Genomic DNA, 26,315 nt, shown 5'->3' with positions numbered 1-26,315 from the left:
TCCAGTGATTTCTGATTAGTTTTCTGATAAAACTTCCATTTGTTGGTGAATGGGTTAGTGTGACGTTGTTCCAGAGAGGCGTGTTACGGGCGTGTTTTAGTGAAGCGCTGTGGAGCTTCTGGCCCGGCAGTGGAAACGCAGGCCCGGTGCTATTAGCCCGAGGCTATCAGCCCGGCACGGCCCGTTTAAAGCCCTGGCCCGGCCCTGGCCCGACAGTGGAAACGCGGCTAATAGTAACCTAGATTTTCCCTTTCAGTCAGTCACGTTTGACGTTATGTCAGAACGACTGACGAATTGGGATCCCTACTAAAGCGCCACTATTGCTGCCTCTTCCAGCGCTCTGCATAAGCCACCTGATCCCCCCACACCTACTGGGAAAGACACAGGCTTGCCGACAGGGAAGCCATACTGTGGAAGAATACACATTTGTGCACCGCTAGCTGTGGGTCCAGTGAGAGAACAGAAAGAAAACTAAACAAAAGATTCTCCGCCCGGCCCTCAACCGGGGAATACCAATATGGCGGCTTCAGTTTTTATGATTTCATGAGCTATCCTGTCATTTATATAGATCAGTTATCAATATACATGTTAGAAGACTATATAATTAAAAGATGATAGAATTGCTTATGAGTTCCTGTGAATACATTTATCAATTATGACAACTGGTGAGACATGCATATTTAATAAATATAAAAAATGACTGTGAATCAATGTTTGTGTTAGATGGTTTAATTTACTATAAATATTTTAAATATAAAAAAAGAAATAAATATATGGATAATAAAAATTATTAAATTTTTTCTCGTTTGTAGAGCCGACAGAGAAACAGAACATGAGCACAGCTATGAGGGAAGCACAGGCAATTTTGTTTTAAAAGGTTTTTTCAAGGGAGAACTTCAGGACGTTCAGTAAAATACATCTGTGTGTGAATTTCATCGTTGCAAAAGGTTTCATCTTTGAACAAGAATTTTTTTTAAATAACAACAACAAAATAATGTTACACCTAGGATGGTTTGAAGGTGAGTAAATTATGGGCTAATGTTAATTTTTGGGTGAACTATCCCCTTAATACATTTCTGAAATACATAACTTGGATAATTACCTCTGAGAACAGATCACTCTAAATTTGAATGTGGACTCATGTATGTTCCGTAAAGCTGCTTTGAAACAATGTGTATTGTAAAAAGCGCTATACAAATAAATGTGAATTGAATTGAATTATGCAAGTATAGTCCATTGAGCTAGCTGAGCCATCACTCACAATGCACTCTTGCAGCAAGGCATACAGAGTGTGTTGTGAATGTGACAGAAAATCCTGTATGTGTGTGTGTGTGTGTGTGTCTTTGTGTCATTAGGTGGGAAAATGTGTGCACTTTAGCATTTAAGCTGACTTTTGGTAAAAGTCGTCAAACAAATTGTAAAAAGTAGCTCAATTTGTTGCTAGGTGCTTTTAAAAAAATCAGTTGATAGTCTGAAAAGTTGATAGCAATTTTGTTAAATTTAGCAACTTTTCAGACTAAGTTGGCATCACTGCTTTCACGTTTAACGCCAACCAGCAGGGGGCAACAAAGCTAAAACATGCTGATTAGCAAGCAAATGGTTGGTTTTGTGAGCATTCTAGAGTTGAGAAATGACATGATAATAGTCATCATCCCATGCTGATATGTTGTCATGGGTTTTATTATGTGTGTCTGCTCATATCTATAACTGCTCCAGTGGCATAACTGATACATTCGGTCATCAACATTTTTCAGTAGTAATCATTTATTTTCCCGCCTGAGATTCATCTGACAGACCTCAAAACATTCAATCTAATTTACAGTTACCGAAAGACATGAAAAATAATCTTTGGGCAGTTCATGCACAGTAGGCATCTTAGTACAAAATTACAAGACAAAATAAATAAACTGCATTGTAAAATATTTACAAAGAAAATCAAGACAATCCATTCTTGGCATCTCATGCATCTTCCAAAAATATACAAACGCTTTTTTTAAGGGGTGTCATTGCAAACAAAAAGCCCAGAGATATCCAGGCGTTAACAGTCAGTCTTTACCCTTTAGTTACCAGAAACACACGGATGTGTAAAGGCATCTTCATGTCAAACGCCTCACGGCTCACAGACCGTATAGAGTTAGACTTCCTCTGAAACTTTTCACAACCGAAGACGCCCGATGGTGCAGATTGTCCACATCAGATGCAGAGACAGTCTCATGAGTAGCTCTCGTTCTCATCCCATGTGGTCATCCATTGCTTCTTCTCAAAGGGATCTAACATGACCTTTCCGTCTTTCAAGAGACGCGTCTCCTTACGAATCCTCACCGCATGATATTTCGGAACGCTGTCCTCATATTTGGAACGTTTGAAAAATCCACACTGACAGAGAAAGAAGAAAACCTCATTAAGAATCATTTTAAAAATGGGTACATTTAAAAAAAAAAATCACTCTGAGTGTGTATGCTTTGGAGAACACTGAGAGACGGGACATGCTTGACAAAACAGGACACGTAGAAGCACATCCATCGACACAATACGAAACAAAACTGAGCTTCACACGGAAAGAGCGAAGCACGCTGAGCAACATGAGTCTTTCCCTTGCTTTGGTCAGAGCAAAGGATGAGTTAGTGAGTTAGGCCACACGTCATGCAGACACCAATCTGCTGCAGCGATCGTGTTTTACCCGGGTAAGGAGAGCTAGGCCTCAGTGGACAGTTTGTCTGAGGGCTGAGTGTGAATCTCAGCTTTGTGAATTGCGGCATCATACTCGTCCTTCTTGGCCCGCTTGAAGAAACCGCACTACAGAGGGGGCAAATTCACGGGTCATTGCAAACATGTCATGAGAAGGTTTGTACTACATTTGTACTGACACAAATGTTCATGGATTTAATATGCAGTGGCCACAAAAAGCATTTGGGCAGTAAAACCTGAATAAAAATGTGTGAATGTCATTGAAATTAAAATATTAAAGCCAGTGTCATCTGCGTCTCACTCATCATTTTTCCTTCATGTCTTTAATTGTGTGATTTTTTTGTAGATGTAAGAAGATCGTTCTCAAGTTTACACACTATCAGCATGATCCACAACTAACCCCTTGTGAAAAAGAAGTGCATTTAATTGTTTTAAATGTGCACTTGTGACGTACTTCAAATCCTAAAAGTAAAAAAACTTGCAGATAATACAAAATTAGTTCAATAAAAGGTCAATTACATTTTAATAATGTCAAAGTAAACCTTTTACTTTAAAATAATTTGTTGTCATGTTTTAAAGAAGTATATATTTTGATGTGTTGACTAAAGCACATGTAAGGAACTTGATTATATATATTTTTAACTGTAGTGTTATTTGATATTACAAATGTACTACATTGCAACATCATCATTGCAAATGTCTAATTGTAAATATATTTAAATATGACCAGTTTCAATAGAAAGGGCATTAAAGTATGACATGCAAATAACATACAACTGGCAATAAAGTATAGGCCTATTTTAGTTTAGATGTTTGGCAGTACACTTTACCATATTTCAAAGACAGTATTACAAATATAAAGATGTACTTTATGTCTTACTTAAGTGGCTCAAAAGCAGTCTAAAGTTCAGCTAACTGCATCTAATATAAATTTAAACTATAACGCATTTTGATATAATTGCAATTAACGTGCAATTAAGTGTCCGAAAACATTACATTGCATTTTTTTTAAGTATATTCTTTTAAAGTATATTATTTCTGTAATAAGTAGCCTACTCTTTTAAAAGTATGTGGTACTTCTTTTTCACAAAGGACACCTGATAAATCAATGTCACAATATGATTTATATCCATTGTTTTGTCTTTTAAAACTTTATCTATCTCCTACCTTCCTACCTATCTTGGAACATGACCATGACTATATATATATATATATATATAAGTAGATAGATAAGATAGATAGATATCAAGGCCATAAATTAAGAATTATTTATCTTGTTTTAAGTAAATATTGCACACGATACAATATGTTGTTCCCTCGATTTTATACATCGTTTTTTCACGCATGTCTTGTGCGGTGCTACGTATTTTTAGGTATCTTTCTTGAATAAAAATAAATATATATATATATTCTATTTGATTTTAGTTTTATTTAATGAAATGACATTCATTCAAGTGTACAGTACAGGCCCGTTCGCACCAAGAACGATAACTATAGAGATAACTATATTAGCGTCCACACCTGTGATGATATCATTGTGTTTTTCTAAGTGTGTGCTTGTCTGTCACTTTAAATGCTCGAGCTCATTACATCAGGATGGATTCTGATTGGCTGTCAATTATGTTTTTATAATTCATGAGCTGGGTAACATCATTCTGAAAGTGATTCCAACGATATCGTTTCTCTTTGCCGTTATCGTTATAGTTGTGCTGTGAACTCTGCTATTCTTTAATATTGAGAACTATATCTTTATCGTTCTCTTTATAGTTATCATCCTTGGTGTGAACGGGTCTTAAGTCTCCAAATTCTTTTTAGGGCCATGAAAATAGTAAATACCAGAATAAATAACATTTATTAGAAAACAAAAACAAATTCAGAACAGAGAAGTCCACATACAATATGAGCTTTCTACCAGAAATACTCCTTAAGGAACTCTTGTCCATGTGGCTGATGCCCTTGGGTTTTTGTTAGCTTTATGTTTGGGTGTGTGAGTGTTTTATTACCTTCCAGAGTAACAGAACTAGGAGAGCCAGCATCAGAATCCCAGCTAAAACCGCCACAAGAATGATCCACCAGGGAACTCCTCCGAACGGAGTCGCTGTCGTCTCTGGGAACACGGTCAGCCTCACCTGGGCATCAGACGTACAGGTGTTCAACAAATGTCTTTAATGTCACAGACTTAAATGTGTTACACTTTAGGAAACTGTGTTACCTGGGTCTCAGCATTTTTAAGGACAATGTTATTGGCGGAGACATCCAGACTTATGGAGGCTTTCACTATTATATCAAGGTAATTGTAGGACGCATAATCCTGTTGTTGAGAGGAAAACAAAACAGATTGCTTTAACAACCTCAGGCATTATTTCAAGGGAACAAAATAAGCCCTCGTCATTGTCCTTACTTCAAGGAAAGTGGAATTCCACAGCCGGGATTTTAAAACGATGACTGCAGTGCTGTCCAAGCCCTGAAGGGGGCACTTCATCTCCACACATCTAGCATCGCCACTGCATGACTATGAGAAATAATAAACTTCACGTTGTTTTGGTCCAATCATTCCTAAAAATTAAAGTTCACTACAAATATAAATAACTAAATCTCATTACCAGAATCTTGTGCTTGCGTTTGTCAGTGAAGAGGGATACTTTACTCCCGTCAGATGGTCTCCTCTCCTCCAGCTCACGCTTTCTCCTGGTTGACGTCGACTCCTAAAAGAGTCACAGATGTGTCTACTTTTTGTCCATGTTTTCAGCATCAATCTCAGCCAGAAGGGTTAACACTTAAAAATGTTTTCTTGATCTAGCATTATTTTTTATCAGGGGTCATTTTGACCCGAAACAAATTTTTTAACATTTGTTTAAAATTGAGAGGGGTCCAAGACCTTAGGACTTTTGTCGCACTTCAACCACGAAAACACACAGAAAAAAAAAAATATTTTTTTGACAATAATAATTGAATGGATTCGAGGAGTTTTGCGGAGGAGAATTAAAAAAAGTAACAAATCCTTCCCCCATGGGTCAATTTGACCCCCTTAGGAATTAATGGAATGCGAGGAATGCTTCTGTACACATAGAAAAAAAATGCTTAAAATTCAAACTAAAAATGCTAAAACTTTACCAAAAATAATTGTATAATATCTGTATCTGAATGCATACTGAAGAAATTGACTTTAGGACCCAGCGGAACAGCTCATTCCCTCCATATAGAGCTATAAGGCCGTCAAGTCAAGTCATCTTCATTTGTATAGCTCTTTTAACAATGTAGATTGTTCCAAAGCGGCTTTACATTAATAGTGGCAAGAGTCATGAAATATCATGTTACATATATTTTTGTTCCACAAGAGGTCGGCAAAGACAAAGACCCAATGTAAGATATTTTGAGCTGAATTAAAAAGGTCATGCATGAAATTGTGAGTTATTTTGAATTCAGGTTGAAATATTGTGGGGAATGTGTTTAAATTGCCATTTATTTATTATGTATTGATCAAATCTAGTAATTTAAAGGTAAATAAAAAAATTAAAAATCTCCCACAAAATTACATTAAATAATAGAAAATATGTGGAATCTATGTGTACCAGATGTGGGCCGGATCTGGGCCGACGTTATGTTGGTGTCTAAGTCAGATGTAAACTAAGACAGGAATATATCTGGTACCTCACTCAGTCTGAGAGGGTTTATCTCTCTCTCAGGTGAACAGGTGACTAACTGCAGGCCCTTGGTGTTGATCTTCATCAGATACAGCAGCCATTTTCCCACAGAACTTTCTTTAGGCCACTGGATGTTTAGGGATGCAGTGCCAAAAGACTTCAGAGGCTTTCCCAAATTAATCACCTGCAAAAAAATTCATAAAAAAATCTTAGGCTAGAAGTAGTGCTTTGCAAAAATGGCTGAAGTGATATCTATAAATGTGTATAATTCTTTAAAGTTATTTTGGCATTTACTCTGAATTCATATTCGATCAAGCTGCCGACTTCCTCCTCTGTCTTCATGGCACTCATGCCTCTGATTCGACCTCCAAAATAGACCTGAGACGGCTTGGCAACCCTGATACACAACAATCAGCAATCAGACACTGTATAAACATATCGGCTGACATGTGACAGGACGTTACACAACTAAGACTGAAAAGAAGGGTGCTTAATTGTGTTGAATGTGCACTTACATTTTTTAAGTATATTTAAAAAAAAAACACTTGCATGAAATAAAAGGACACTTAAGTGTACACTTTCATGATTGTTTCTTAACAATTAAGTACACTTTTAAAAAGTGTGCTTTGTAATATTGTCAAATTCAATGTTTTATTTTAAAGTGCATTTTAAATCATTGTTTTACTGATCTTTTGTTAAGCTTTAAAGTGCACTTATTTTGATGAGTTGACTAACATACTAAAGCACATGTAAGGTACTTGATTATAATTTTAACCTTAGTGTGTTATTTGATTTTACATTTAAAGTCAATATATTTTAAATGTATTAAATTGCAATTTCATCATTACAGATGTGTTTTCAAATATATAAAAATATGACAACTTTCAATAGAAAGGACATACTTTGCCATAAATGCCTGTCAGCCATACACTTTAACCATATTAAATACTGTATTTCACAAAAGTAATTATGAAATTACATAAATATATATTTAAGTCCAAGCACTCTAAAATCCAGCTAATTATATGTAATACAAATATAAATTCAGTTTGCACTTTTCTTTTATATTCTTTTAAAGTATATTATTTCCGTAATAAGTGCGCTTTTTATCAGTATCCTAATGTGTTCTTTTTCAAAGGGGAGTCATTCTACTAAGTTTATGATGGCAGAGATACAGTACACTAGTAGTTATTAGCAGCTGCTTTTAACCTGGGGTTAAGTGCTTTTCTCAAGCGTACAGTGCTGACATATTGATTTCTGTATTTCTACAGCTTCATGGTAAACCCTGCTTGAGACTTCACCTTTGAATCAGAAGCCTTGACCCTTAAACATAAGAGTCCCAGAGGCTCTGCATGTTCTGCACAAAACCTGAATGTTTAATATTACTTTAAAATGCAATGGAAGTCAGAAAAGATCTCCTTAATGTCTCTGCTCACACCCTCAGCTTCTGTTACTGCTGAAAAAAGACCCTACAAATCTTGTGTATCTCCTTTCGAGATTCAAAAGAGATCTCAAAAATGTCTCAAACTGTGCTTAGATATGCAACGATCCCACATGAGATGAGAAATAAAGTGATGATACGCACCCTTGTACAGAAAGAAGAAGTTCAATCACCACTTTGGCTTTGGCTTTCACTTTGGTCAGGCCCTCCTGTGAACTCGTTCTGTATGTGGATGTCATAAACATCAATGTACTTTCATCATACAATTAGTTCATATAAACATGCTTAAATCAAGAGTGTTTTTGATAGTTTTAATATTTCATACGTTTCCAGCTGAAGGTTGATCTCAACTTCTTTGGTGTCGAGTGATATCTTGCCAGTGCTCAATATAATATAGAATTTTACCTACAAAACAACCATTTTTATTAAAATGACAATTCATGAAATAGATTAATACGGCATCATTGAAGTATTACTGACCTCTGAATCCCGTTTAAAAGGGTTTCCCAGCTCACAGTCTGCCAGAGAGCCATTCTGATTGGCAGCACAGATCACATGTTTATCCTATAGGATATAAAGTATGGATCGGTGGTAATTGATTGAATTAGCATTATTATTGAAATGTAAAGTTTATGCATTTAGTCTACTGACAGAACCAACTGAACAACAATAAGAGAGAAAGAAAGATAAAGAGTTCATAGAAATATAGCAACAATATTTTTATATCAATGGTGAAATAATGAATAAAGCCTTAAAAAATAGTTAAATGAAATTCAGACGAGTGCCACAACGGAAAGGTTCAGGTCACATGACTCAGATATAGACTTTAGATGTGTGATACACTTACAGTAGTTCTCAGAGATCTGAATCCAGAGTATGAGAGAGATTCATCAAACTGCCCCACCAATTTGGCTTCATGAGCATCATCTCCATTTCTGTTCCTCACTGTGACCTCCAGAGCAATGTCCTTCTGATCACTCAGAGAAATCACCGGCACACCATTCTCCCTGAGAGACGGATTTGAGCATTTAACACACTGCACACCAACAAAGAAACCTTTTATACTGATATATGCTCCTTAAATGACAAGCAATCTAGTCAGTAGTCATTTAATGTAATAAACAATCTAATTATATGTATTGCTATTTGATACATTAAGATTTCTCAATTTCCACTTGTGATCGGCTATATTTATAGATGTAAAGAGAGCTTGTGTGTGTTGGGTTTATGTTGCATGTATTGCTGGTACACACAGAGGTAGAGGAGGGAACACATCTTGTTTGGACTCCCTGTAGCAGAACCTGTACTGCAGATGTAGGTTACTCTGACAGATGTTGTCCGTGCCACAACCCTCCTTCAGGAAGTTCACCTACAGGCCAGGAAACAAGGTTTATTATATCACTTCATTTATCAGCCTTTTACATTTTTTGCCTATGCAAAAATAATTGTTGATATTGATTATATAATATTCCATTTACTATATTGCATTATATTATATAAGTTATAAAAAGTACTGTTTTATAAGGTACTACAATACACTGAGGAGCAAATAATATCTGCCACTAAGTGCAAATATAGTGATAGATCCGATTTACACTAATTGAAAATAGCAGTATTTTATTTGCACTAAGTGTAAACAGTAGTTAGATGCTATTTATACTAATAGCTATTTATGCAAATAGTGGCAGATATATTGTATTGTAGTACATTATAAAACAGTATGCAATAATAACATATTCAGTGTCTATTAAAATAAAAAAATGGATGCTTTTTTATTGGGACATTATTTACTTTATTCCCTTCCACTTTTTGAACATTTTCTTTATTTTTATTTAAAATCAACACCTCTCTGAACTGATTTATGATGGGAAAAAGGAAGAATGAGTTTGGAAAAAGGTGGATTCAAGCTCGGTTCGGTCAGCACATCCTGATTTTGCAGAGTTAGACGCGTTCCTGGGTCAACATATTTTGTTGATCCTAGTCCTAACCCTATCCCTACACTAACCTAACCTAACCCTACCCATAACTTATCCCTAAAATCAGAGGGAAATGATAGGTGAATAATACTGATGTAGAAGCACCTAACTGTGGTTGTAAGCCTAAATTTGACATAAACTATAAACTTGTCCCTCAAACCTGATTGGTTGATTGGATTGTTGTTCCAGGATCAACAAAGATGTTGACCAAGGAGATCACCGTGATTTTGCCAAGTAAGACATGTTCCTGGATTGACATATTTTGTTGATCCTGGAACATTATTGTCCAAAAAATGTAGTCCTAACCCTATCCCTACCCCTAACTGAGGGAAATTATAGGTTAATAACACTGATGTAGAAGCACCTAACCCTGGTTGTAAGCCTAAACTTGACATAAACTGTAAACTTGTCCCTCAAATCTGACTGGATGATTGGAATGTTGTTCCAGGATCAACAAAGAGGTTGATCCAGGAACATGTTGTACTTGTTCTGCGGTTGGTTGCGCCAAAAGCTAAGGCCACTTGCCTTACTCTTCACGACAGTGATCTGTTATCAGACAGGTTTCTTTTGTAATCTTGTCAGGCTCATCTAGACAATGCTGTGCAGAGTGAGTGTAAAAGCCTCTGCCAACAAGGCAAGTAAATAGACACTCCGTTATGTTTACAGTGAAGGATCTAAAGATGCATTGGCTCTTCATTAGATTTCTGTGTAGTAAACTGTGAGTATACCTCAGTGATGGTCTTGTTGGGTACAGTGGAGTCCAGTATTGGCACTAGTTGTGGCAGCGAGCTCTGCCGTTTGCCTCTCTTAGCACTCTGAATGGCCACAGACACCTCGATAGGAATCGCTCTGAGCTTATCCCTGATGCCTTCCTGAAAACCAGAGCACAGAAGATCCCACTCAGTCAGTGTATCGACATAACATTTCATTCATGAGAGCTTAGACAGAGGCTGAATGTCATAATAAAAGTCCCTAAATCCAAAATGAGAATTATAGGAATAGTGCATCCAGAAATTCTAATCTTTTCACAATACTTTTATGGTGTAACTTTTGAAGCTTGAAAGATCCAGTCCCACATTCATTGTAGTTGTACAGAAAAGCACAACCATTACAAAATCCATTATAATTTCTCATTTTGTGTTCCACTGAAGAAAGAAAGTCATATGGGTTTGGAACAACATGAGGGTGAGTGACAGAATAAAACATTTAGGGAAAAATTGTTACTTTAAATTTGGCATGAAAATTAAAATTCATCCTATCTATTTTCTAAGTGCATGTTATAACATATTGTGAACGATTAATCCGTGCATATGTTTCATTTTTTGAAAGTGTTTTGACCTTGTAATGTTCAATCAAATTGTCAGACTTCTCTCAGGTGACGTATGCAGAATTTCTCCAATCATTTAGTCTGCTTAAAGAGGACCTATCATGCTTTTTTACAAGTTCAGCTTTCTTTAGTGAGCATAAAAAGGTCTGCAAAGTTAAAAAGCACAAAGCCACTCCAAAGGGAGTTATTCTCTATATCAGTGAACACTGTTGAACTCCCTGAAACATCTTGATTGTTGTCATGAGTTTTCTTCCGAGAACAAACACATCACTATATTCCCCATTTAAATAATTCCCACCCAAGGCATACTCAAAAAAAAAAGGGAGCGAGGCCTGGTTGAGCTAAGCCGTGAGTTAAACTGTGCATCAAATTAAGGTCAAATTTGATAGCAATAGTTACTAATCGGGTGTCGGTGAACATGTCAAACTAGCGATCAAAGACTTCAGATTTTTAGCCTAGGACATACTTGCCAACCTTGAGACCTCAGAATTCGGGAGATATTTAAAAGGACGCGGGGGGGGGGGGGGGGGGGGAGATTCCTTTAGAGTTAACACGGGTGAATCTGACTGCAGTAGATGTGAAAGATATGAATAAAGTTAATTCGGCCAGCGCTCATACCTGTGTTTACATCCTGTTTTCGGTTGAAGTCCAAAGTAGTCAATTGTCGACTAAAGGTGCATATGTTTAGTTACCTATGATCACGCGCGTGAACTCGACAATCGACTACTTTGGACTTCAACCGAAAACAGGATGTAAACAGGTATGAGCGCTGGCCGAATTAACTTCATTTTAACGGATGGTGTAGCAATATTGTTGTCCAGGTGGAAATCGGGAGAAATTCGGGAGAAAGGTCGGTCCGGGAGATTTTCGGGAGGGGCTTTGAAATTCGGGAGTCTCCCGGAAAAATCGGGAGGGTTGGCATGTATGGCCTAGGATCATCAGAAGAATCTTTTAGGATTCAATAAATTAGTCTCAGACGGCTAAATCGTGGCCAAAATCATACAGTGTGCTTAAAACTGAGAAGTTTTTCCTTTGAGTTTTCCTTCGTACAGACGACACCATTGTCAAAATGATCCCCATTCATACGAATCCGTGAAAACAACTAAAAACGCGTAATTCTGCCGCCAGGCCATTAGATGGCGATGAAACACTATAGACTGAACACTTAATACGCATGTGCATGACATCATCGGCTTCAGAGATTCGCGTTTTTGTTGTTTACATGGAGACCGTTTTCAAAAACTTGCACTTTGAAACCCGTTTTCAAAAGTTTGCGTTTTCAGGAACCCAAAACGCTGTTGTCGTGTAAATGAAGGGCCAAAACACATTAAAAGTTTTACGTTTTTAGTTGAAAACGGTGTCGTGTAAACCTTAGAAAAAGGGCATAATATGGCCTCTTTAAACTCGCCCCTGCAAGCATCCAATCAACAACCGATGAACCAAACGCCCTATACCCACATTCTTTGTTTATGGACAAAAAATATGGAATAAAATATGGAATAAAATGGAATAAATATGGAAATATATTTACAATATGGAATAAAACGTCTATCACTAGGACTTCAAAGCTTTATTTACTTGTAACAAGCTTTTTTGTTTTGTCCTCGTAGCTCCAGAGTGCCGGTCGACTGGAAGTCCTGATCCATCTCGTTCTTCTCCAGAAACACAACTCTAGATGGGAGACCCAGCTTCCTGCGGTGCCACTCTGCCTCCAATGTACAGGAAATGGCTGGAAAACAAACAAAAACTGGTTTAGAATGTGTGAACCTTTAGACCTCAGAACAAAGAAATGCACTTATTTACTCCAGTGAGCATATCTAGTCTTCTGTAACAGCATTATTAACACAGAATACAATTGGATTAAATCTTAAAGTCCCCCTGTGGTGAAAATCAAGCTTTTAATGTTGTTTATATGTCTATGTGGTGTTTTTAATATGCTTTAAGACAAACCATGTGTAAATTCATAATTCAACACCATTGCTGAGTATTTTCTCCTGCAGTGAACCAAAGACAAAAACACGGTTTGAAACCGCTGGTGTTTCTGACATCACAAACTACCTTGTAACCAATCAGATCAACATGTGATTGTCAACGAGTGGATCTCTGAGCTGCTGTGAGTGAGTGGAGGCGGGGCTCATTTGCATATTCATAGAGCCACACATTTTTTTCAAGGAAAAAACATTTAAATATGTAATTTTGGTAGATGAGTTTTAAGGGATAAAAGGATTGAATACAGGGGGACTTTGAGGCACGCTCACACTACGAACAAAAACTATAAAGAAAATGATAACTATATCAGTGTCCACACCAATAGACGATAAAAATATATTACAGTATAAGCGCGCTCTACCGCTTTAAATGCTAGAGCTCTTTAAAGTCCCTTTGATTTCTGATCGACTGTCAATGTTTTTATGGTTCATCAGCTAGAAAAAAAACATAGTTGTAGACTGATTCCAACTTTATAGTTATCGTCCTTGGTGTGAACGGCCCTTTAGACTAAACAATAAAAAACTGTAATAGATAAAGAAAGTTTCTCATTATAAGAGCATAAACAGACTTACTGATCTTAGGGTTGTAGGTGTGAGGGTTTGCTCTATATGTGAAACAAGCTTCCACAGTCAAGCTGTGAAGAAACACAAAATTATCTTCACACAGAACAGAGTTCAAAATGTCAAGCACATCTATGAGCGATGCTTTCTAAGTTCTTGTTTTGTCAGTATCTCACCAAATACTGTTGCCACACGTTTTCTTCATCAAGTCAATTTCCTTCGGTGTCACCTTGATGTCTTGCTTGATGCTAATAACCGCTTTGGACCTGAACACAAGACGGATGTTGTTATAGCATCTCAAAAATCTTCAGGTAACAACTTTGATATTAGAAGTGACCTATCAGCACCTGTAAATAAAAACTGTGTCAGAGAGCGACCCAACGGCGAGATCAGGGTACGAGTTCTGATCCAGGTCCATATTTCCGGCCAGAGAATAGCCAAACATCTTAATATTGTGCTGTTTGCCCTCCAGTATCTGCAAGATAACATTGGATGTCTTAGTGTCTTAATGTCTTTATTCACGAGTTCACACTTACAAATAAGTCAGATAGAATAAATGCGTATTTGGCGTGCTGTCCGAGGAGAGGGCTCCGGGCTCGGTATTCGGCCCGATCCCAGAGTACTCCCCCCGTATTCCTGGCTGTGAAGAAAGAGCCAAGAGTGAGGAGTCGGGATGGTGGAGGGATGCTGGAAAACTGTCAAGGAATGTTAGGTGAGTTGACAGAGTGGATATATATATATACTTCTTGTCATGCTGATTAGGGTCGACTTAATTGTTTGATGACAAGTAGATTGGGATTGATTATCTGAACTTTGTTTATAAAACATCATTTAATTTGTTTAACAGCAAAGAACACACCATGTATAGACTAAAACCATATTTTGTTTTAAAGGTCACAAAAGACAGAGTTAGTACAAAGTTACATCAGAAGAATGTCAAAACTAAAGTACAATCAGATGTTAAAATATGTAAGTATCAATTTTTTTTCACCAATGTTTTATCCTGAAAATGGAAAACCTTTTAAACTGAATAACACTGGAAAATGAATCAATTTCTCACTGATGTGTTCCATTAAAATGGCAGACAGAAGAGAAAACGGAGAGAGACAGAAATTGGAGAGTGTCTAACCTGAGCTGGTTTGGTATTGATGCCGTCAGCAGACCCGTGGTAGATGTACACGCTACCAAACCCTGAGTCTGCATATGGAGCTCCTACTGCAATATCTGAGAAGCAAGCAGGAAGAATATTAAACAACCTTGAACCTGAACAAACCAAAACTAAAAAATCAACTCCTGCATCCAACCTTCAAAAGAATCCAGATTGATGTCTCCAATGTTCTCCACAGCCAGTCCAAACATGGAGTCTTTGGTTCCATTCAGGCGAGTCGGAGTGACGTCCTTCCACCTTCCAGCTTTATTGATGTAAACGTACACAGCTCCACCCACCTCCTCGTCTCTCTGGTAGAACTGGGGTGCACCAACCACAACATCCTGCCAACTGGAGGGACAATACACATGATTTAGCTGCCCACCCTTGTGAAAAAGTACAGAGCCCCTAAATGTCAAGTCAAGTCACCTTCATTTATATAGCGCTTTTAACAATATAGATTGTTTTTATAAAGCAGCTTTACAGTGATAATAGGAAATTAAAGTAACAGAGATTGTTTTGGCTTTACAGCAGCTCTAGAATAAAGTTATTGTCCAGATAAAGTTAGTTTTTGATTGATTCACTTCCATTGCAAAGATCATTAGTTATTAACTTAGGGGCCGCTTACACAACACCGTTTTAACTGAAAACAGAAAACTTTTAATGTGTTCTGGCCACTCAACTACTTACTTGAAATAAGTAATAATAAATGGACCTTTTCTTTTTTTTTTTTTTACTCTTCTTTTTTATTGTTTTACATGTTTTTTAGTAGAACACAAAAGAACAGAACAAACAGGTCACTAGGGGTATAACATACAATTACGTTATTCATAAACTGTTAATGTCAAATCCGGGGTTACTCTCCCAATAGTCTCAGAGTATTGAGAGGAGAGAGAAAGAACTTTTCCTTCTCTTCTTCTTTTCTTCTCTCTTCCCTCCCTTTCTTCCTCTCCTCCCCCCTCCTTCCCTTATAATAATATCCGGAGAATAATTGTAATTGTCCTTTCAAGTCAATAAAAGGTTCAAAGTCCCATCTGTAATGATTCCTGTCTTGTGTTTCCCTCGTCTTGTGTGGACTTTAGTTATGTCCTGTTCTGTGTCATGTTTTGTAGTCCTTTGTAGTTTTTCTAGTTTATTAGTATCCCCAGGTGTTTCTAATTAGCCACACCCCCTTGTTATCTTGTTTAGCTTGTTGGTCCCTGTGTATTTATAGCCCTTGTGTTTCACTTGTTACTTTGTCAGTTGTTGTACATGTAAGGGTTGCTTATAGTCTTGTCATGCTCGTGGTTTTGTTTCTTTATCCCTGAAGTTCTTTATTATTTGTTCTATGTCTATTTCATTAAAACGTTTAGATCCTCGCTTCCGCCTGCTTTCTCCGGCACGTTACACCATCATACAACATACAAATACAGAATGTTTTCATTGGACAAGTATTTTACATACTAAAAAAAAAAGGGTGGAGAGTCTCTCAATATAGTTTTACCAATTAAATGTAAGTGAGAAAAGAATAAATAAAATAAAAATAATAATTTGCATTACACTCACAATATCTCTTTATGCTCAATCCCTATTCCTATACATTAGCCATTTTGACCAGTACTTGTAAAATTTATCCATGTTTAATCGTAAAGAGAAGGTCAGCTGTTCCATATCATATATATGACTTACAATCACTATCCACTCATCTTTTTTTGGAGGACTCTCGTGCAGCCATTTCTTAGTTATTGTTTTTTTGCTCGCAACTAATAGTACATTAAGTAGGTATTTGTCTTGAGTATTAAGATTAGTTGGTATATTTCCTAAATATATAGTACTGAAACTGTACACCGTCTCGAATCCCAGTATCAATTTTATTTCAGTGACTATCTCTAACCAAAAAGGTTGAATCTTTGGACATTTCCAGAATATGTGAAAGTAATCTGCCATAGAAGTATTACATTGTCTCCAACAGAATGCAGATTCTGGTTTACCATTCTGCAAATATTTTCTTTTGGGAGTAATAAAGAATCTTATAATATTCTTCCATGAGAATTCTCTCCAATGACCTGAACTGGTGGTAGTATACTGTGTTTTGCAAATGTTTAACCACTCTTCATCAGATAAAATTATGTTAGTTTCCTTCTCCCATTTATCTTTCACATATAATGTAGAGTGATTTTTAGAAGATTGTATACTTGAATATATTCTTGATATCAGTTTCTTGTGAGTCCCATTCTTATACGCATCAATAAAAATATTGATCATATTCATTTCAATTTGATCACTATTTTTAATATTTTTATTATAATGGTTCCTAAGCTGTAAATATCTAAAGAAATCTTGTTTTTCTAAAATATAGGTGTCAGTAAGATGTTGGAAGCTCTTTAAACCTGTGTTGGTTGAGATTGTACAATATGATGTAATGCCTTTCATCGTCCATTGTTTAAACCTTGAATCTAACTGTGCAGGTTTAAAATCATTGTCATAGGCCACCCATCTTAACAACCGTGCTTGTTTCTCGAGCTTAAATTTTTTACATTCCTTGAACCAAATATTGAGAGGAACCGTCGTCCAATGACTCAGTTCATTAGAGTATTTAACCCTAGTGGTTTTATCCCCCAATAAGGAGGGAAGGGGAATGTCCAGCTGGCTAAATTCTAATTCTTTCCATCTTGCTTCATACTCATTATTACACCAACAAACTAGATATTTCAGCTGTGCCGCTTTGTAGTAATCTTCCAAACAGGGAAGAGACAGTCCTCCTCTCTCCTTTGATAATTGCAGTGTTTTAAGTCTGACCCTAGGTTTCAGATTTTTCCATATGAATCTAGAGATCATTCGGTTCCAGTCATTAAACTGTTTTTTCGGAATCTCTACAGGCAGTGATTGGAATAGAAACAGTAATCGTGGTAAAACATTCATTCTTATACTATCGATTCGATTATATAAACCAAGGGGTAAGGGCATCCATCTGTCCAAATCTGTTTTTAGTTCTTTAGTTATGGGTTCATAATTTATAGTGTCAATTTTTGTCATATTCTTTGGTATGATAACTCCTAAGTATTTAATATTAGTTTTCCATTTAAAATTATATTTATTACGTATATTCTCCTGTGGTGAATAATTAAAATAGAGGGTTTGAGTTTTGTCTAAATTTAATCTATATCCAGAGTACCAACCAAACTGCTCAAGGCATGACATAAGTTTAGGTAAACTGGAGTCGGGGTCAGAGATCGTCATAAGAATATCATCTGCATATAAACATACTTTATGTTCGTTCCCTTTAAATTGGAATCCTGGTATTTCTACATCTTCTCTAATTGCTTGAGCAAGTGGCTCTATGAATAGTGCAAAAAGTGTGGGACTTAAGGGGCATCCCTGGCGACATCCCCGTTCCAGTGTAATTGAATTAGAAATGCTACCATTTATTTTAACCTGTGCTGTCGGTAAATGATATAGTGGTTTAAGACATCCTATAACCTTTTCATTGAAGCCAAAACGTTGCAGTACCAGGTACAAAAACTCCCATCGTACGGAATCAAAAGCCTTTTCGGCATCGAGGCTAATTACCAGAGATTTAGAATGACTTTTGCTTATGCTATCAATCAAAAATAATGCCCGTCTCACATTATCTTGTGTCTGCCTATTTTTCACAAATCCTGTTTGGTCGGTATCAATCAACTCAGGAATTATATTTTCTAGTCTTTTTGAAATTATCGAAGCATATAATCTATAATCTATATTCAAAACCGAAATAGGTCTATATGACCCACATTCCGTCTTATCTTTTCCAACTTTTGGTATTACTGATATGATAGCTTGCTTCCAGGATATTGGCGTCTCTCCCCCCTTAAGAACATGGTTAAAACATTTTAACAGCATAGGTTTTAATAATTGCTTAAATTTTTTGTACCACTCTGCTGGATACCCGTCCCCCCCTGGTACTTTATTTGTCTTTAAATTTGATATGGCCTTATCAATTTCAGCTTCTGTAATTTCTTGTGTTACCAGTTTGTTTTGTGTAAGTCCTACTGATGGTAAGTCTAGAGATTCCAAAAAATGTTCAATAATGGAAGGGTCCGCTGCTTCTGGTTGAGAATATAATTGTTTATAGTAGATTTCAAACGATCTTAATATATCTTCTGTTTTATAGCACGTTACATTGGTTTCTGGATTTCTAATTTTGAAAACTGACCTTTCTGTTTGCTGTTTACGGAGTCTCCATGCTAACATTTTTTTAGCTCTAGGTCCATTTTCATAATACTTCTGTTTGATATATTTAAGTTTGATCTCTACTTGTTTATCAAGTATCTTATTTACTTGTTGTTTTTTAACTTTTATTTCTTCTAAGATTTGAGGTTTATTTAATTCAATATGTTTTTGTTCCAGTGTTTTTAGTGAGTTTGATAAATCAGTCAATATCTTCTGTTTTTCTTTTTTTTTCCTTGAAGACCACTTTAACAGCTTTCCTCTTAACACTGCCTTAGCAGCATCCCATATAACACTTGATGACATTTCCTCATTATTATTAAATTCAATGTACTCTTTAATTTCTTTTTTAATATACTCTATACATTGGGGATCATTTAAGAGGCTAGTGTTCAATCTCCAGACGGTATTCTTGGGTTGAACATCCAAATGGAGTCTTAAATAAACTCCTGCATGATCTGAAACATCTCTAATTCCTATATCACAACCTATAATTCTATGCCTGTCCGATTGGAGCATGAAAAAATAATCAACCCTTGAGTAGACTATATGAGGGACAGATGTAAACTGTCTCACACTTGGGTGGAGTTCCCTCCATATGTCAATCATGCCAGTTTCCTTAAGCATTTTTTTAACATAAAGAGATTCAGAATTTATCTTTTTTGCTGGATTTGAAGAGTCTAGAGTAGGATTCAGCTGTACATTCCAGTCCCCTCCACATATAAGTGTGCCTGATACTTCTGAAGTTATTAACTCAAATATTTTCATAATTAGTCATTTATCTTTTCCAGGTGGTCTGTAAACATTAAGTAATGTTACTTCTTTTGAATCAAGGATTCCTTTCACCAGAATATAACGTCCTTCTTTATCAGCTATTTGGCTGGAGAGCTGGAAAGTCACCTTATTCGATATCAGTATTGCAACACCTCTTGCATTTCCTTTAGTGTACGATGAATAAAAAGTGTTTCTAAATCCTAACTTTCTCAGTTTTTCATGTTCAGTTTGTACTAGATGAATCTCCTGCCAAAAAATAATATGTTGGTTCTCTCTTTTTATCTTAGCTATAAGTTTACTTCGTTTGATAGGATTTTGCAACCCATTAACGTTAAGCGTAATAGTTCTATATTCTTGTTGAGACATTTATCTTCTGATGTACTATCATATAAAAAATCCCAAGTGACCTTAACATTGTAACAATAACACAGAACAAAAAAGTGAAAAAATAAAATAATGTACAATCAAAGGAAACTACAACTTCCATAATCAAAGTTCCTTTTAAAGAAACTTCTATTTGGAAAGGAAAAACTTCGATTAACGAAGGGCCTTCCCCGTGCAAACTGATTCTATAAATCAGAGCACGTCTTTTCCTCAGCTCCCAGACATAGACGCTGTATTCATTTTTACAAGTCTTTCAAGCTATAACGTCAACTCAACTAATAATAAACCGCCGAAATCAAGACTCTGAGCATGAACATACACAGATATAACAGAATTCTTGTATAAAACTTAACGTTACCCTTGTTATATTAAACTACTGTTTTAGTTGATTTCGGACGTCACGGTTTTACTGATAATTTACCCTGAGTGAGAGTCAAACAGTTTCTCCTGTGTCCCGGCGGAAATCCTGGAGTCTTGTCCGTGCCCTCTCTTGATGGTCATCTCGGTTGCGTCGTGGTTTCGCGCCCGCTGTTTCCCAAGAAATTTTACTCAGCTTCTCCATTGAAGTTGATGTGGCGGTGTCTTCTCTGATGTTGGCTGTGGTCAATCCTTTCTTTTTTAGGTCCTCCATCGCCTCCGTTGCGCTGTTATAAACAATGGGACCATCTTCAAAAAATACCCGAAGTAAATGGACCTTTTCAAAAATAAAAATAAATATATACAGACTTTTGTGTGCGCATGAGAAACATCCGTGAATTGTGAAAGAATGGTTGGGAGGAGCATGAAGAATCATTTTCACACATGAATTAGCACCTCTGAATCCAGACCTTAAAATCATTGAAAGTCTTTGTCTATACAAGATAAAAAATTGATTCTTGTCTTGATGGAAATAAATGTTGTGATGTTATTTCCATCAAGAGGTGCATCAGTCTTTGGTCAAGATCTTGTATTGACAATGTAAGAGTCCAGCACTCTGTAAAGTCTCCTCCAGCACATCCCAAAAACTTTTAATGAATTTAAGGTCTGGACTCAGAGGAAATGAGTCATGTGTGAAAATGATTCTTCATGCTCCTCCCAACCATTCTTACACACTCTGAGTCTGATGAATCCTGACATGGTCATCCTGGAATATGGCCATGATGTGTCTTCCTACATGGCTGTTTAAGAAATGAAAAGCTATACACTCCATCAATTAGGGCTAGAAGAACTGTTGCCAAACAAATAACATGCTAGAAACTTAATATTCACTGTAATAATGATCCAATCATAGACTGTTAAGCACTTGCCTATTTAAATATATGATTTAAATTATTTAAAATGTACTTTAATGTAAAACTTTTCATTTGACATGGCAAGGTGCACTTAATAAGTGTGTTAGGAGACAGTCATGAAAGTGTACTCTCTTTAAGTACACTTAAGTGGCCTTTTATTTGATTAATATTATATTATCTGCAACTATATATATATTTTTTTTAAACTATACTTTTAAGATTTGAAAAGCACTACAAGTGCACATTCAATACAATTATTGGTAGGATTTTATTTTACAGTCCCGTTTCGCATGAACATGTGTACTCATTGTAGTAATGACACTAACCGGGTAATAACTAGGTACTAACCCGGAACCTACACCCACACCTTAACTTAAAGGGATAGTTCACTTTGAAATTAATTTTTGGTATGTTTTAGCTTACCTCAAGGGCATCCAAGATGTAGGTGTCTTTTTTTCCGCAGTAGTTTCAATTTTGATATTTTTAGGTCAAACCGTTCTTGTCTGTCAGTCATATAATGCAGGTCTGTGGTCACTGTCTCAAAGAGCATGCACAGAGTCCAAATTAAAACAATTCCCGGTCGTCCAAATTAAACAATTCCCCATCGTAAGTACACATTGATGGCCTAAGACAAACGAGCGGTTTGTGTGAGAAAACGAACAGTTTTATATCGTTTTTACCTCTTATACACAGCCATGTCGAAGTGATCTGATCTGACGTGTACGCAGACTGGTGCATAGATATATACACTAGATGTCGCCTTGTCTACGGCAGTTCATTGGAACGAATGACCTATTAACCTGCATTATATGACTGACAGACAAGAACGGTTTGACCTAAAAATATCAAAATTGAAACTACTGTGGAAAAAAAGACACCTACATCTTGGATGCCCTTGAGGTAAGCTAAAACATACCAAAAATTAATTTCAAAGTGAACTATCCCTTTAACCCATGTAATTACCTTATATTACTCAATTCTTTCTTAGGTAAGAACACTGTAAGTACACATACTGTAAAATAAAGTGCAACCCAATTATTGAGATTAAGCAGACTTCTTTTTCACAAGGGCACTCACAATCTACCCACTCCTTTTCATAATAAACAACATTTATTTTCTACAGATCTTGTCTCCCTCACCCATCTCCATTTAGGTCCACCACAGCAACATCATATCCAAACGAGGACGCGAGTCCTGGTCCTTCCAGAATGTGTTCAGACATGAGCATGGTGGAGGCTTCTTCTTGCTTGCGCAGAAACACCACTGCACCGCTGTGATTGGCTCTCGGCGCTCCGGACACGATGATGAGTCTCCCTTTTTCTGTGATACTGTGGCCGGAATCCAGAGAGAATCCTGTGCATATGCAAGATTCAGTGTCACAAAAAGCATGAACACACATTCACATTCACGTTCACAGACACACACACACACACACACACACACACACACACACACACACACACACACACACACACACACACACACACACACACACACACACACACACACACACACACACACACACACACACACACACACACACACACACACACACACACACTCACCTAAGTAACTGTTGGCTGGTACTGGCACTAGACTTGGATCAAGGCGGTTTTCATCCCCGACCTCATAAGGACCATCATCAAACAAGCCCATTTCCAGCAGAGTGTTGTTCTTCTGCTCGACGCGCACTATACCTAGAGAACAGATGTGATGGGGTGAGTGCTAAACAACAAGATTAATGTGACACAGGAAAACAAATGAGTTCTGGTTATAAGAAACATGTATTTAATTGTGCAAATTCCTGCGAAAAAAAAAAAGTGGTTAATTGTATTGAATGTGCACTTGTAATACAAATCTTGAAAGTATATATTTTTATTATACACAATGGCAATTCAAAGTGCTTTACATAGAAGAAATTAAAATAATAAAAAGAAATAAGAATAATTAAAACAGTTTAGAAAAATAAAATGAAATACAGTACAGTCGGACGAACAGCGGCACAGTGCTCATTCAGTAAATGCATAGCTAAACAGAAGTGTTTTGAGTCTGGATTTGAATGTGACCACTGTAGGAGCACATCTGATCTCTTCTGGAAGCTGGTTCCCGCATAATAGCTAAAAGCAGACTCACCATGCTTAGAGTGAACCCTTGGTATTTCTAGCTGATATGATCCTAATGATCTGAGTGATCTGTTGGGTTTATATTCAGTGAGCATATCTGCAATGTATTGAGGTCCTAGGCCATTGAATGATTTATATACCACCAGTAATAATACTTTAAAATCAATTCTAAATCTAACTGGGAGCCAGTGTAAAGACCTGAGGACTGGTGTGATATGTTCATATTTTCTGGTTCTGCTCAGAATCCTGGCGGCAGCGTTCTGTATGAGCTGCAACTGTCTTATGGTCTTTTTGGGAAGGCCAGTGAGGAGTCCATTACAATAATCCACCCTGCTGGTGATGAAAGCATGCACAAGTTTCTCTAAGTCTTGTCTGGAAAACAAAGCATCTAATTCTTGCAATATTTTTCAGATGATAGTATGCTGATTTAGTTATTGCTTTGACATGACTACTGAAACTAAGGTCTGACTCTAGTGTCACACCAAGATTCCTGACTTGATTTTTAGTTGTTTGACCCCTAGAGTGAAGGTATGTGTTCACCTTGAGAACTTCATCTTTGTTTCCAAATGCAATGACTTCAGTTTTATCTTTGTTTAACTGAAGAAAGTTTTGGCACGACCAACTGTTAACCTTATAATATATACTGTGTGTATCAAAAGCACTCAAAAGTTCAGCTAATTGCATTTAATATAAATTTAAACTACAACACATTTTCATTTAATAGCAATTAACATGCTATTAAGTGTCCAAAAGCATTACATTCATCTTGCACTAAAGTACATTCTTTAAAAGTGTATTATTTCTGTAATAAGAACAAGTTACACTGGAATAAAACTGTGTGAATTAAGAAAATAGTTAAAGAGAAATGTTGCAGTGCTCCTCCTCACCAGTGGGGGTCCCTATGCATTTAGAACATAATGCATATAAATGCATATAAAATGTAAGTAAAGACACTGACTATTTTTATTGATCACTCCATCATAATAAATAAATGGTAGCAATATGATCATGGTCATGAAGTAAGACCATGCAAACAATGACCAGTGAGTCACTTCTGACCTGCTCTCAGCCTCATTCGACACACCCAGACCACACACAGTCTGTTCAATAACGCCTGATGTGTACTCTGCTTTGTTCTGTGAGTATTTCTGTTAGATAACCTGTACCTTTTAACGTTTTGATGGACAGAATGCACGTTATTTTTCAGTTTCACAGTTGACCAGACTTTATGCCTACAAAGTCTGGCTGTATGAGGCTACTTCTGGTCTTCTATACCTCAAAGTTACCACAGAATCCTATCAAAACTTTATGCATCAGCCTGGATGAGAACTGATGACTGTCTGTGTGTGTGTGTGTGTGTGTGTGTGTGTGTGTGTGTGTGTGTGTGTGTGTGTGTGTGTGTGTGTGTGTGTGTGTGTGTGTGTTTCAACATCGCTCCTAAAGCACACAAAAACACAATTTTATGCATTGCATCAAATGTCATTCCTACCTTTCCAGTTGTACGCCCCTGGCGCTCCAAAGATGACATAATGGTAGTCTTTAGTGAAGGTGGCAGCCAAGCCTTGCTGACAGGCGCCGAATCGTTCATGACCCCGAGTGCGGCCATCACAGAACTTCCAGTTCCCCCCATCCTCGTCTGATTGGCTGTCGATGCTCAGGTCTTGACTGAGCATGTAGCAGCGTCCAGTGATGTCACGCGCCTCCTGGGGTGTGTTCGGGAACAACAGACGCTGGTAGCGATGGGCACATGTCTGACACAGAAAGAAAGATAAGTACGTGTCATTGTGACATTGTGTGACACAAATAATAAATCTAAAATGTCAAAATGATGACAATGTAACTGGAAGTCAATTAATGGTCCATTAGCATTCAACTCTGTTCTTGACGTACCACAATCTTGCCTCCAGGTCCTTGGCTCTGAACCGTTACACCCATCCACTGGTTCTCCTTATTCTCCACAAGAACATCAACTGTGAGAGTCACCGTGAACAGAAACCAAATCACGATTAGAATTTCAAGATCTATCAGAAAATCCTGCCACTGCTGACTAGATGAGCATTTAAACCAATAAAACAACACATTATATTCACGATAGCAGTCATCTACTGCGCCTGGATTCTCATGTGATATTGTTCAATCTCGGGTACACAGATTTTTTGAAGCTATAAGATGATTTTTCTGCTCACCATCATTGTCAAAGTCCACTCGAGTACAGTCATCAGGATGGGTGATGATGTCACAGCTGTACAACCCACCTGTGATGTTTGCTCCCTGATTGGATAAAGCCCTGGCTGTGGGAGCACCAATCAACAATCTGTGCAAAGAAAGAAAGCAAGAATATATGAATATATATATATTTATTGAAAAATATTGACTATAAAGATAAAAATATAATTAAAACAGACTATTTATGATATGCATTTTTTGCACTTGCTAGAATATTGCATCATGCTAATACAGTATATGTCTACTGGAATTAAGGGTGTTGCAATATACTGGTACTGACAAAAACTGTGATATTTAAAACTTAATTACTGATACATCACATATTCTAATATCATAAATAAACCAGCGACAAGTAACTATCTACTTGATCCTCCAACACAGTAGGTGGCGGTATTGCACATGTCGCTGGTTGTCACTCATCATAAAATAACAAAAAAGTCGACAACGCAGTGGCTGCATCCGAAATCGCATTTCCCTACTTTATAGTAGGCGAAAAACAGTATGTGACAAAATAAGAATGTCCAATTTCACCATACTCACAAAAGAGAAGCAAAAAAGTACCCTGATGACTAGGGCT

The 26,315-nt window shown here is 36.9% G+C and overlaps 1 protein-coding gene across 1 annotated transcript; it reads right to left on the bottom strand.

Moving 5' to 3' along the window:
* Positions 1-1,746: 1,746 nt before the first annotated feature.
* LOC309503496 (integrin alpha-6-like) lies at positions 1,747-25,832 on the bottom strand. Its single transcript, XM_082176336.1, has 24 exons — positions 25,699-25,832; positions 25,403-25,482; positions 25,002-25,263; positions 22,955-23,086; positions 22,529-22,742; positions 14,930-15,123; positions 14,755-14,849; positions 13,973-14,100; positions 13,802-13,891; positions 13,638-13,699; positions 12,655-12,805; positions 10,478-10,640; positions 9,027-9,142; positions 8,621-8,780; positions 8,254-8,337; positions 8,099-8,178; positions 7,918-7,995; positions 6,627-6,729; positions 6,340-6,516; positions 5,292-5,393; positions 5,090-5,200; positions 4,901-4,999; positions 4,692-4,817; positions 1,747-2,376 (listed from the first exon to the last, which is right to left on the bottom strand). The coding sequence occupies exons 2-24, from the start codon at positions 25,445-25,447 to the stop codon at positions 2,212-2,214; spliced, it is 2,937 nt and encodes a 978-aa protein (XP_082032462.1). The 5' UTR covers positions 25,448-25,482; positions 25,699-25,832; the 3' UTR covers positions 1,747-2,211.
* Positions 25,833-26,315: the final 483 nt, after the last annotated feature.

This window comes from Leuciscus leuciscus (genome assembly GCF_965113295.1).
Source record: "Leuciscus leuciscus genome assembly, chromosome: 7".
Taxonomy (NCBI): domain Eukaryota; kingdom Metazoa; phylum Chordata; class Actinopteri; order Cypriniformes; family Leuciscidae; genus Leuciscus; species Leuciscus leuciscus.
This window is presented reverse-complemented; position numbering and strand designations above follow the sequence as displayed.

Excerpts from the sequence above, each read along its gene's own strand:
- LOC309503496 (XM_082176336.1), bottom strand. The coding sequence starts at position 25,447 with ATGGGTGTAACGGTTCAGAGCCAAGGACCTGGAGGCAAGATTGTG. Across the intron at positions 15,124-22,528 it reads GTGGACCTAAATGGAGATGG|TTGGCAGGATGTTGTGGTTG; the intron begins GTGAGGGAGACA and ends TTGTCCCTCCAG. Across the intron at positions 5,201-5,291 it reads AACGCAAGCACAAGATTCTG|TCATGCAGTGGCGATGCTAG; the intron begins GTAATGAGATTT and ends TATTTCTCATAG.